The sequence below is a fragment of the Typopeltis vanoorti genome, chromosome 14 (assembly GCF_054136105.1).
Source record: "Typopeltis vanoorti isolate ZY-2024b chromosome 14, IOZ_Tvanoo_1.0, whole genome shotgun sequence".
In the NCBI taxonomy this organism is placed as follows: Eukaryota; Metazoa; Arthropoda; class Arachnida; order Uropygi; family Thelyphonidae; genus Typopeltis; species Typopeltis vanoorti.
The window spans coordinates 109,331,886-109,345,272 of record NC_143562.1 but is presented as its reverse complement, the minus strand read 5'-3'; the positions used below and the strand labels follow the sequence as shown (position 1 = coordinate 109,345,272).

Sequence of the window (13,387 nt, the reverse complement as noted above, 5' to 3'; positions counted from 1 at the left end):
TGTCCAAAGTATGCAAGCTTACAGGAACAGGGTACTTTGTAAACTCCAGGCAGAGAGAGAGGAGGGAGCTGATCTTTCGTAGAACGGATAAGGGTAGCAAGTTTGCGGTAGGGCTTATATGCTGTGTGTAGGTTATACTTTTTTAGTATCTTGGCTATTTTTTCCGAAGTGCCTCGGATGTAGGGTATGGTGATGGCATTTTTAAAATCTTGTTGACGAGAGGGACAGGGAATGGGGGAAGGAATTGATTATTTTTTTGATACTGTGTTTGCTGTATTAAATTCTAATTTAATTCTTTTTGAGTGTTGTAAAAAATCCATTAAACCTCCAACATAATGTCCTCACAGCACTTAAGCCTCTACACAAGAAGACTAGAGTTGGTACAGGAAATTTAGCTAATTTGAACTAAGTATTTTAATAGAACGATTAATCGTGTGACTGTCTGAGAGTTAGCTCCTTGATTAAGAAGCTTTTCTAATCTAAGGGTTCTGGATGGCGCAGCAATAACAAATAAATTTTTCAGAACCTAACGAGAAGGTAACTCCGGATATTTGTAACAAGGGAATTGGCTCTAGCCAAAGACAATCCCCTTGTTGATCTAATTCACACACGTGATCAATCTAAGTGACGGTCACAGAGCACAAAGGAGATTAAGTACTGAGTAGGCATACAAAGAGAGGTACAAGTAGTGTTTCCATTACAACTAAAGAAGTACAATTTAAGAATAATTACAGAACAAGAATTCAGATATCACAAGTGCACAATGTAGACAATACTAAAGAAAACATAAGAAACACAATACAAGGCAATACTAAAGAAAACATAAGAAATACATGTAACAGTGCACAGTGCTACTGTTACATTGGATGAAGAGTTAGAGGTTCATAAAAATGAAAAGCTTTTGCATGCCCTGGATAAGAATTTGTCTACAGGGACAGATGGAGTATTAGCCTGTTTGCTAAAGGAATGTTCAGTCGAAATGGCTTCGCCTTTCACATGTTTCTATGAATCTCAGCTCAGGAATGATACCACAAGAATGGAAGGAATGTATGATAGTTCCATTGTACAAGGGTGGTGCAAAAACTGATGTATCTGACTACCAACCCATCAGTATCTCTCTCGTGTGGTAGTGAAGATTTTAGAGAAGTTGGTAAGAGCTCGCATACAGAAATGGGTAGACAAAACAAGCTATTCTCTGCAAGGAGCAGCATGGATTTACTAAAGGAAGGTCATGTTTTAGCAATTTGCTCATATTTTATAGCAGTATCATAGCCAAGTTGGATAGAGGGAATAGATACACTATGATAATGTTGGATTTTTCTAAGGCATTTGATAGGATACCACACGAAAGGCTGTTGCATAAACTGGAGAATATGGGATTAGAATATAAACGCTTGACTTGGATCAGGGAATGGTTGACAGACATCAAAAAGTGCTATATAGTTGGTGTGAACCTGCCAGATTTAAGGTGACCAGTGGCATACCTCAGGGTTCAGTCCTTGGGCCATTACTTGGTACATTAATGACATTAGGCAGGATCTAACATCAGATGTGCAACTGTTTGCCAATGATGTGAAGATAGGCAGGGATTGATATGGTACAAAGTGCCTTAGATGATAGAAATATAAGATTTGATAATGTTGGGGTCTTGACAAGTAACACACTGATTTGGAGGAAAATTGTAAATAGGAAGTTAGTAATGATGCGAGTTTGTCATGTAGTACTATCATATCCTGTACCCCCCCCCCCCTTTGAGGGTACATGTCAGGAATTTGATGATGATGATGATGATTTACTAGTTGATGCTAAGGAACGGCAATGGGTAGCCTGGCAATGGGTAATCCCCTTTCACCTTCTTGTGCTGACCTATTTATGGAGGATCTTGAAAATAAAATTCTATCTCAAATAAATCCTAAACCAATAATTTGGTGGAGATATGAAGAACATATCTTCATTGTATGGAACCACAACAAAGATGACCTAATTGATTTTCTCAATATAATCAACTCCTTTCACCATTCTATTAAATTTACTCTAGACTTGGAAAAAGACAAACAACTACCTTTCTTAGACATCTTAATTAAGAAGCAAGTGAATGGCCTCATGAACCTATCAGTCTACAGGAAACCTAAGAATACAGGACGTTATCTACACTTCAGCTCCTCACACCACATTTCTCACAAACTCAGCATAGTACACATACTAATGAAAAGATCTGTCCGCATTACAACCGATGAAAAGGACCTCCAAGATGAATTAACATTGATATCTAATAACCTCGCCTTGAATGGCTACTCACGAAGACTTGTCAACAAAATCCTTTTCTCTGAGCCACTACAAAGAGAATGAGAACACGCTCAATATATTACAACAATCGGCATTCCATATGTGAGCAGTATCTCTAACAAGCTCGCTAATCTCCTCAAACCACACAAAATAAGAGTGACATTCAAACCTATAGAAACAATTCACAAACTACTATGATCTCCAAAAGATACCCATCCTTTCTATAAGTATGCTAGAGTCCAGAATATCCCATGCTCGTGTGGTTCAAGTTACATCAGCCAGACTTCGAGAAGCCTCGAGATTAGACAGAAGGAACACATTGGTTATGTTAAAAACAACAGACAAACATATCAGGCCTGTCATCACATTTCCCATAACAAACCACATCATTGGGTGGGACAAAAGTTGTACCCCTTACACAGAAGAAGACCACCACTCTCGAATGCTTAAAGAAGCAGCCACAGTCGCACACACTACAGATAACCTCAACAGGAACCAAATTTTAATACTTCCAGAGATATGGAAAACCCTAATTAGATCTCTGAACACACAAGAAATGAACTTTAATGTTAACTATAGAACGTTCCTTAGCAACAACTAGTAAATCATGTACACGCGATAAGTGTATTATTCACGTTCAATGCTATTTTAGTTTGTAACTATAATTTTTAGAATTTACAGTTAAGATCTATTTTGGGATATGTTTTAACCTCAGTGCTTGTACCCTGACGATGTCAACAGCTTAAGTTTGGTGAAACTAGTCGGTATTAAAAATACTTATCCGTTTACACTTGATCAATGTTCCCAAATAGTTATTTACATTAGTTCTGTGATCAAGAAAATACTCGCTCATTAATCAATCAATAATCTTTAGTTAAATTAGCTGATTTATATATCAAAACAAGCTTTATTTTGAGCCTTATTACAATGAACTATTCCAACTATTTTAATGATTCTTTGGGATTACCTGAAGTAAGAAACAGTATAATCTTCAGCTAGTTTTAAATATAAAAACAAAAATGCTTCTATCATAATAAATGATAGTGAACAATTATGACTGCGTACCTTTCAGGATTTGCGGAAGATATCTTAAGGCAGGATAGGTTTCAAAATCGAGCGGGCAGAGTAAACCTAAAACAAAACAATAATAAATAAAATTATGACATAAAAGAAAAGCAACGGAAGAGAGACATGAGTTTTTTTACATACTGTATTAATGTACTGATTAGCAACTTTATGATGGTAAGCTATCCATGTAATTTAAGCTTAGTTCTCATGGACTATTATAAATTTATATAATCATGTTTTATGATATTATTAGGAAAAACATTAAGTGGACAGTGAAAGACAATATTATAAGCAATTAATCAAAATAAAAGATAAAGACATATTCCTAGAGAGATATATGGCAGCCAGACCACAGGATGCTCACTTTTATCTAGAAAGGTGATAAAATGTTGAAGACTCCATTATGGCAGCGCCATGATGGAGTCTTCAACAGAGCTCCCTGGTTGAAAAGACCTGAGTTTGAATCCCATCTAGGACATCAGGAACTTTTATCAGGGATTTTCACTCAAAGGCAAGTTAGTCAGTCTCATGTAAAGGTGGAGGGTTTTTCCTCCCAGAAACTTTGGTTTTTCATCCCTCAAAACAAGCAAACCAACTCCGTGAACACACAAATCTATGAAGATTTGTGTGTTCACGGAGGTGAGCCTCCAATTTTTGCCAAATGCAAGATGGCAGAAATTGGAGGCTCACCATTTTATCTTTCTACTGCACGCTATGGATCTTAGGTCCATAATGTGCAGTAATCTAGAGATTCATAATAGTTAACCTCCTGGATGGAGATGACACTTGACAGGACAGAAGACCAGTTCCATGATGATCATTATCGCAGTCTTTCAAGAAAAGCAAAGTTATAATATGTTTCCTAAAATAAACAACTATAGCCTAAAATGAATAAGAGATAAGAGAATTTTAACATATAATAAAACACATACAGTGATTTATCTGCTACAGGAATCCTCTTATTTGTTATGTGTGTTTAACTCCATATAGCATTCTATGGAGTTAAACAAGACATTCTAGTCTATTAGAAGAATACATTTTGCTGTTAATGGTATGTTAACTGGGCAGTCCAGATGACAAGACTGGAATTTAAAACAGTTACACAAGAAAGTTAACAGTGCATTAAAAACAACCAGCAAGATAATACATATTATATTTTCACATAAAGAACTTTACACAAATTTGCAGTTTTCTGATTATCATATCTCAAAACTTAGTTAAGATATATAAATAACATACAGCATTTTTAAAATTCTCTGCTTCAAGATAACAACAGTGAAATTTACTTCAAAATAATAAGCACAGTTTACTACTGAAAAAAAAGCACAGATTATTTTGGAACATCTTTGTTACTTTTTTTTTTTTCCCCATACACTCCAGTTCAGACATCCCAAAAGAGTTTTGATAGATCAGAAACACTTAATTTCTAGAATACAATTTCTCTACCTGTTAAAGAAATGTTTAAAAAATACTGATCATTAGGAACTGGGATGAATTATGCACTTAAAAGGAACTTCAGACATCCTTAGGTAATATTCTATAAGCTATAAAGACTCGAAATTTGAAACTCTACTTCTCCACAATACCTTGATATGCCTTCAGAAAAAAAATTCTTTAAAAAATAATGACCCAAAAAGGAAGAAGCCAGGTACACATACACATGTTTTTTACAGCTAAGCTTCAAGTATTTCCAATTATGCATTAAATAAATATTAGCCATTTCAATTAACAAAGTAGCAGATGGATGGATTAAGCGCTACCCTTTAATACATGTAGCGATATATGTAATTTTAAGAAGGTAGATGAAATGTGTGTAATTCTGTAAATGTTTGTCAGAAGAGCATGATGTATAATCATCCCTCGACTTAAGTCCGTTTGAGTTATGTCCTTTCAAAGATACGTCTGTGATCCCATAAGGGAATAAATAAAATTTTCAGTTATATACAGAGGACCTGTTGTTTCGGAAAAAAATGCCCGAGTGGACATTCATCCACAAAAAGCTGAAATCCATACCTAGTTTCAAAGCACTGTGACTATAACTGTTAAGGCACTAAGTCTCTTCAACATGTTGAAGGAGAAAGCAGGACCTGATTATGACTACAAATTCAACGCTTCTTCCGGTTGGTTCATGAGATTAAAGCAGAGTTTTGCGCTACATAATGTGAAAATCTATGGGAATCTGCAAGTGCTAAGAAGGATGCCAAGGAGTTTGTGGAAAAATCGGATAAAATTATTACAGAGGAAAATTATTTGCCACAGCAATTTAATATGGATGAGATGTCGTTATTTCGGAAAAAAATGCCCAAGCGGACATTCATCCACAAAAAGCTGAAATCCATACCTAGTTTCAAAGCTCTTAATGCCCGCATTACGATTCTGTTACGGGTAATGTGGCTAGATATAAACTGAAACCATTTGTGATATGGCACAGTGAGAAGCCACGAATCTTCAAACACATTAGGAAGTATACTCCCAGTTCATTATTGGAGCAATAAAGTCGTGGATGAAAATTGATTTGAGGGTGCCTTAATCAACCGTTATGCGAGTGAAATAAAAAGCTACTGCGTGAAAGAAAATGCAGAATTTAAAATTTTATTAATTCTAGATAACACTCCAGGTCATCCGTCTCGTAATTCTCATAGCAGTGATCTTCAAGTTCATGTTTCTCCCTCCAAACACTACTTTATTAATCGAACCGATGGATCAGGGACTTCTTCCAGTGTTTAAGGCTTATTATCTATGGACAACTTTTTCACAAGCCATTTCTGCCACTGAAGGAAATGGCCAGACTCTCATGCAATTCTGGAAAACATTCAATAATTATCATGCTATTAAAAATATTGCTGTGGCTTGGGATGACGTGACCTCTCAATGTATGAGTGACATATGAAAAAAGACATTATAAAGGTTTGTGCATGATTTTTCGAAGTTTGTAATAGTGGGCCTAGCAAACAATTTGAATCTTGAAGTGAATGATGACGACATAATTCAACTTATAGAAAGTTCCCCTGAAGAGTTGACCAACGAACTGGAGGAACATTTGCAGAAGAGGAAACACGAGAAAAGGAAGAAGGAAAAGAGAAACAAGTAGAGGTAGTTAAACAATTCACAGTGAAGGGTCTTGCAGAAATGTTCTCTGTAGTTAGTGATGTTCTCATAATGGTTGAAGACATGGACCCCAATGTTGAATGCTACGTATTAGTAGAAACTAAAGTACATGATGCATTTGCTTGCTTTGAACAAATTTATGATGAAAAGAAGAGGAGGAATAAACAAAGCACATCGGAATAGTAGCAGTAACACACACAGTACAGTTTTATAATAAGGTTTAAAAATTAAAATGACAGTATACTTATTACAGTTAAGTCCCTAACCCCTATAACTCTGTTGATTTAATATATCAACTTACGTCCAATTCGACTTATGTCCTGCCGGATGGAACGGAACCCAGACATAAGTCGAGGGATGACTGTATTAAGGTCCTAATTGTTTCAGCTTTTTGACTACGATGGTGGTGAAATTTAGCATGGATTGTGTGACCTGTATGACTCTTCTTCCCATGAGACATAAAACTGTGATGGTCCTACTGTATAAAGCTTTGATCAGATCAGATCTGGATTTCTGTGCTCAGATCTTGTCACTGGGATTTGAAGGGGATGAAGTAACCTTGAAGAGGATGCAGAGACAGATAACAAAAATATATCAGGACTGTACAACGTTGATTACGAGGATAGACTCAGGGCATGAAGACTGCAAAGTTTGGTGAACAGAGACAAGGTGGGGAGGGGAGATATCATCATGATATTTAAGCTGTTGAATGGTTATTATCATGTTAATGGTGAAGAGATTTTTCATATGGTAGAAAAAGGGGAAGGAGCAAGAACAAGGGGCCATCCCTGGAAGTTGCGGAAAGGAGTGGTAAGTAAAAGGATAAGAAGTAAGATTTTTTACATGGAGAGTGGTAGGAACAGTGCTAGTGGTGGTGGGCGGTAGATGGCGTTGGTGTAGTTGGTGGAGACAAAGAGCTGTAGAGTAGGTGTCCTCCCTCAATGAGTCTTTGGGCTCCCCGGAGGTGTCATGTAATAATAATAATTAAATGGAATACAATGCCTGAGAGGGTGGTGAACATGCAGACAGTGGTGAGTTTAAGGATTGGTATGGTGGATTTTGTGTTAACCTCCCATGATGAGTCTTGCAACTTAATGGAAGTCAGGAAAATAATAATAACTGTAAACTGTAGGCTGCTATCTAGTTGATGGAGAATTAGTATATCTCAAAAGGCTATTTGGTTATCTACTTCTTTTCTAAGAAGTAGATAATGTGAACTGGATAATAGGATGGAGTGCATTCATTTTGGAAATTTTTGTCCTTATTATGGACAAACTGAAAGATCTGCTTATGAAGCAGATCTGATATGAGCCTGAAACATTATGAAGACCATAATGGTCTTCATAATGTTTCAGGCTCATGATATTTAATACAAGTCTTGTATTAAATATCATAATCCTGACTTGCTGAGCGTGCAATCTACACTAAGCACAGAGTTCACCGGAACAAGACAAGAATCTTTCACAAAAGTCAATTTCTTATAGAATATCTTTATAAAGAAATGTAAGAAACATTACTCCATTGTCCTAACTTAAATAGATCCAAAGGTCTACATCTATCCCCTTTATGGGAGATAGTACTTTTTAACTCTGCTAATCTTTGCTAATTTACACACACACACACACACTTTTCCCTTCTTACATTACATTAGCTACTAAGATTGCACTATCTGCCATTCCATTTATTATAATGAAAATGCTATGAAACACTGGTGAAAATTCTACAAATAAGTCTGTTTTAATGCAAGTTTTTTTTTTCCCATGTATATACTTTATTATTATTGTTGTTGAATCAAAATGTTAAAGCTAGCAGGAAAACCATCTGTAAGAAAGAATGTTTAATCCTGTCATCATAAATAGAATTTAGCTTGATGTAATTTATAATTTTTTTTTTCACTAGAGGTCATGCCAGTAGAATAACATGTGATCAAATCATTATTTCTCTAGCTTACAGTTAATAATGTAATTCAGCTTGTATTGTATATTTATGTATGCTCCAGATGATGATCTTGATACGAAGATCAAAACATCGGGATAATAAAAAAGTTTTTTAACATAAAATGTTTTAATGAATGCTGATCACCGTGTAACACTAAAAGAAAGGATAACTAAGAATGTAATTTCTTGGCATTTTTAATTTATAGTATAAGTAAGTGAAAAAAACTTTCAACATCTATCTCAAATCCAGAATATTTTAGAAATAAGGTGTGCCACCTTTTGGCTACTTGTATATGAAAATATGACTTCTGCATTACTTCAACCTTGGTATCACTTCTGGGTCTGGCTCTCACTGATGCGATCTCATTAAAGGTTGAACGATAATCTTGTCTGCTCAGTTGTACATAATAAATATTACAGACATCACAGAAGCTGAAGAAAAGCAATTATATAGTAAGCCTGTGAAATTTTTTTGGTCCAGTCAATACCAAGAAGTTAAAAAAGAATTTCTTCAACTATCAAAAAAGCATGGAGGATTTGGGCTTCCAGTCTTAAAATTCTGCTATTTAAGCAATGCAGCATCAAAAAATCAATAAAATATTGCAGACCTTCTCCTGTACTACCTGGTTTTTCATCTTCTGTTTGGAGTAAATGATTATAAAGGTCCAAAAGCTGAGATTGTTCCTGAATACCACAACACCCTGCGATTAACTAAGACTGCTACAACACTCTGGCAATGACATTCTTTCTATTAAAAAAAAAGAGTAAAATTTGGTATAAAGAAATCTTTAATCTCTTTCGCCACGAACATCCACAGTTGGATACTTACAACAATACTTTTGTTTCATAACTTATGAAACCAATCATAACTTATGAATTACAAGGATACCCTAACAGGAGGGATCTTGCTTGGAGAATTGCATATTGCCACGTTCCAGTCAATATCATCAAATGGAGGTATTTTAACTTTGGAGATCCAATCTGTGACATCTGTTACCAACTAGAAACAGTAGCGCATGCATTCTACAGCTGCCCTCTTTCCCTGTATATTTGGAATAGATTATGTAACATGTTGGGCATTTCATTAATTATGACAGAACAGGTTATTTTTTTGCAGCACCCACCACCTGTAAGCAATGGGAAGAGAATTTTGAATTTTATAATTAATGAATTAAAATACTAATTAGGGAAGGTTAGAAAGAAACATGGATTTGAAAACCAGCAATATGACATCCAAATGCTTTATAATATTGTATTGTGGAAATTTTATTGTTCAGTCAGACTTTTTATATTTAGAAAGAAGCATTCTAGGAGATATTAAATTCTTGCCTAGATGGTGTAGACCACCCACATTATGCAATATTCACCAGGGGGGAAATAAAATTCTGTCTATTCTTGCTATGAGAGTTTTTTTAAATAGTTCAATCTTCTTAATTCAGCGTGGTCTTAAAGTCAATTGCAGGGATGACTTGAGAGTAATCCCAGGCAGAGAAGGCCAACTCAAGGCGTTTAAACTTAGATAAGGCTAGCCACCTGGGGTAACAGTAATCTTTGCACTTTCATTTCAATTGGTCTTTTGGTTGTTTGTCTATATGAGATTAGTGAAAAAGGAAAACTGTAGCCTTTGGCTATATGATGATATAAAAGAACTGAGCCCTTTTCTCTCTCTCATACTATCTATCTTTCTTTCTCCTAATACTAGTCCTTACAGACATATTATATATATCTGTAAGGATATGTGTTGTTGCATTACAGGATACTAAGGCAATTAATTGATGTGAAGTCATCAATTTATTACCAATGATTTTATGTTGCCTCCATAATGCCTTTTTTCTCTGTAATAACATTAAGACATTGCTTCTACTAGATCTTAAATATCACCCAAGCAGCATTGATCTCCTTTCCACGTAACTCCTTGTTCCTTGCTACAGCTGCAGTTGTCTCCTGAGCTTCTCATAATCACCAGCTTGTAGTTACACATATACCCTTTCCTCACATGACTAACAACAACAACCTAGGTGATCCTTCATGATCACCCTCACCAAATGGAGGAAGATTTGATACCTATTTATAATAACATCCTCTGATGAGGATGTTATAAATGTTACAAGCTGAAGGAGTTATCCCTCAAAAATTTGAAATTGATTTTCTTCATTTCCAGTAGTTATCTCATCATTATCCGGCCTGGTTGGCCAAGTGGTTAGCTAATCCGCTCTCCGGCCAAAGGCCACAGGTTCGAATCCCGGCATGGGCATGGATGTTTGTGATTGTCTGTGAAAATACTAGTGATGGTGGTCTGGGGTAGACAGCATTGGTGTAGATGATGAAGATAGTTGCGGGTGGTGGAGACGGAAACTCGTAGCGTAGATGCCCTCCCTCGATGAGTCTTTGGACTCCCTGGAGGTGTTACATAATAATAATAATTCCAATCTATACAGCCATAATTAAAATCACCCATAATGATCACCAATACAACCTTTTGCTATTCGCTTATACATATCATGGTCAATACCCTCCACATTACCAAGTATAGCAATGTAGCAACATCCAACTACATATTTCATTTTATTCACCTCAATCTCACACCATACTGCCTGAAATCGATTGCCACTATTCTGCCCTTGCATCTCTACCTTGTACGGACCTAACTATTTTTCTATCACCAATAGCAGTTCATCTCCCTTTTTTTTACCCTTTCTATCGTCACAAAAAACATCATGCCCTTCCCTCTCTATTCCTGTGTCAGGATGCCATCCTCATCCAACCATGTGTCACTTATTCCAACAATTTTTGGGTGAACGAACTCAATGAATGCAACAATTTCAATTGTACATACAACTCATTCCTAGATTTATAACAAGTTTCATTGCTACTACTCATTTGATGTGATTTCTCCATATTTTCATTGAACCATTTCTTTTTCTCCTTGCCCATCCCATAACCTTCTTCAAATCCAACTGTTTTTTCTACACCTGAGGCCATTCCCTTCTTGTCTACACACACATTCACTTGCATCCTTTGAGAATCAATCTTTCTCACAGTTTCCCTGTTTCTTTTGTATACTTGTTCTACCATTCACTACACTCATGCTACCTACTTCTCCATCCATGTGCCACTTCTCTCCTTTCTTACTCTCCCACTCTTTCACATTGCTTCTTTCTTGAACAGATTCATTCTCTGTATTCATACTCTTCCTTCCAGCATCAGTCTCTCCAAATGAGAGACTTTACACCAAAACCATTCATATGCGGTCCATCACTCTTATGCAGTTCAATTCATCCTTCAAACTCATTCCACACATTACCAAACTGCATTCCTTTCTCTTCACACATTTCAGCTGACATATTATTCATAATCCTTGCGCTCTACCTCATCTCATGACTATCATACCTAGGCAACACACTTACCTTTCCTATCACACTATTATCTTTTATCCTTCCCAACAACCTCCTGATAACCAATCTTACATTCTCCTCATTTCAAGTCAAGTAATTTGATCCTACTGCCAACTCTTTTGCTTGTTTGCTTACTCCTCATACCCAACTTCTCAATCACTATTCATTTTGCCTTACAGGAAACAAACTTTGTGTATCTTCTCATTTACCACACCTCAAATAATTGAATCCCAGAACAATGCCACTCACAAGTCTTTCATTACCTCTTTCATACCAACATCATTTGTTCGAGTCTCCTTCACTTCTCAATACATATCCACAATTCTCTTCATTTCACTCCATGTTCGCTTCATCGTTTACCTCATCTATGGTAAGAGATGAAGAAAATTTGCCAAATCACCAACTCAGCTTTTAAATATTGCATAATTTTTTCACAATCATTCACTATTGCTATCTTATCATTAGCATCACAAGTTTGTTTGCCGTCAACCCAACCTTCCACCTTACCATTAACTGAACTCTGTTTTTCAACATCACTATTGTATTATCGTCAATTGAACTCTTTTCCTCAGTATCACTTTCACACACTTTCTGCACATTTGCACAATGCTCCTCAACTATCATTTCAGTTACAACACCATGTTCCCTACTCATATTTAAAAAAAAAAGCTTCATGATTCTATAGAATATCACACTTCCTACATACTGCACTCCTTTCTCTTATTTAGCCACTCCACATAAATGTGGAAGGAAATGTATATGGAAGTTTCAAAAAATTTCTCTTAAACGGTTAGTTAAAAATTTACAAGTATTGTTTTTCTCTGTTTTTACTTTGTAGTGTCTGAAAATTGAGAATGGTTATATGCAGATGCAAAAAAAGAACTTTCCATGACACTTTAAGGCTTTACACAAACATTCAGCAGAACTGTTCATTATGTCTGACCTGTCACAATCTCATCATCATCAAATTATTGACATGTACCCTCAAGGGGTGTACAGGATATGATAGTACTACATGAAAAATTTGCATCATTACTAACTTCCTATCTACAATTTTCCTCCAAATCAGTCGGTTACTTGTCAAGACACCAACATTATCAGATCTTATATTTCTATCGTCTAAGGCACTTTGTACCGTATCAATCCACCTATATCTTGGTCTTCCTCTGGGTCATTTTCCTGCCAACCTGGCAGAGAACACTTGTTTTGCTAATCTTTCCTCGCCCATTCTGTTTAAATGACCATACCACCTCAGATTAGCTCTGCTAACGCATTCCTGGATGCTGACAATGTCTAGTTCTTTCCTAATATCCTCGTTTTTAATATGATATTGCCACTGATGCCATCTGTTCACGCCTCTAATCTTTCTCAGGACTCTCATATCTGCGGTCTCTAGTCTTTGGTCAAGTGTTTTACTTCTGACCAAGCTCTCAGATCCATAAGTTAAAACTGGTTTGAACACTGTCTTGTATACAGCTAATTTAGTGTTCTGACTAATTTCTCTCTTATTCCATATGAATTTATTCAATTGACTTCCTACCATACCAGCTTTGTTGATTCTGTTGTCTATTTCCATATTTAATTTACCATCTT

General features: G+C 36.0%; 1 protein-coding gene across 6 annotated transcripts in view; it reads right to left on the bottom strand.

Annotated features, from left to right (window-relative positions):
* Cog1 (conserved oligomeric Golgi complex subunit 1) overlaps positions 1–13,387 on the bottom strand; it is a 580,539-nt gene that overhangs the window by 374,992 nt on the left and 192,160 nt on the right. For all 6 annotated transcript variants that reach the window (XR_016549365.1, XM_090403917.1, XM_090403919.1 and 3 more), the window contains exon 13: positions 3,352–3,417. Coding sequence is in view for 5 of the 6 variants with exons in the window: in XM_090403917.1 (XP_090260043.1) it covers positions 3,352–3,417 (66 nt within the window). In the remaining variant the exon portion in view is untranslated. The remainder of the gene's footprint in view (positions 1–3,351; positions 3,418–13,387) is intronic.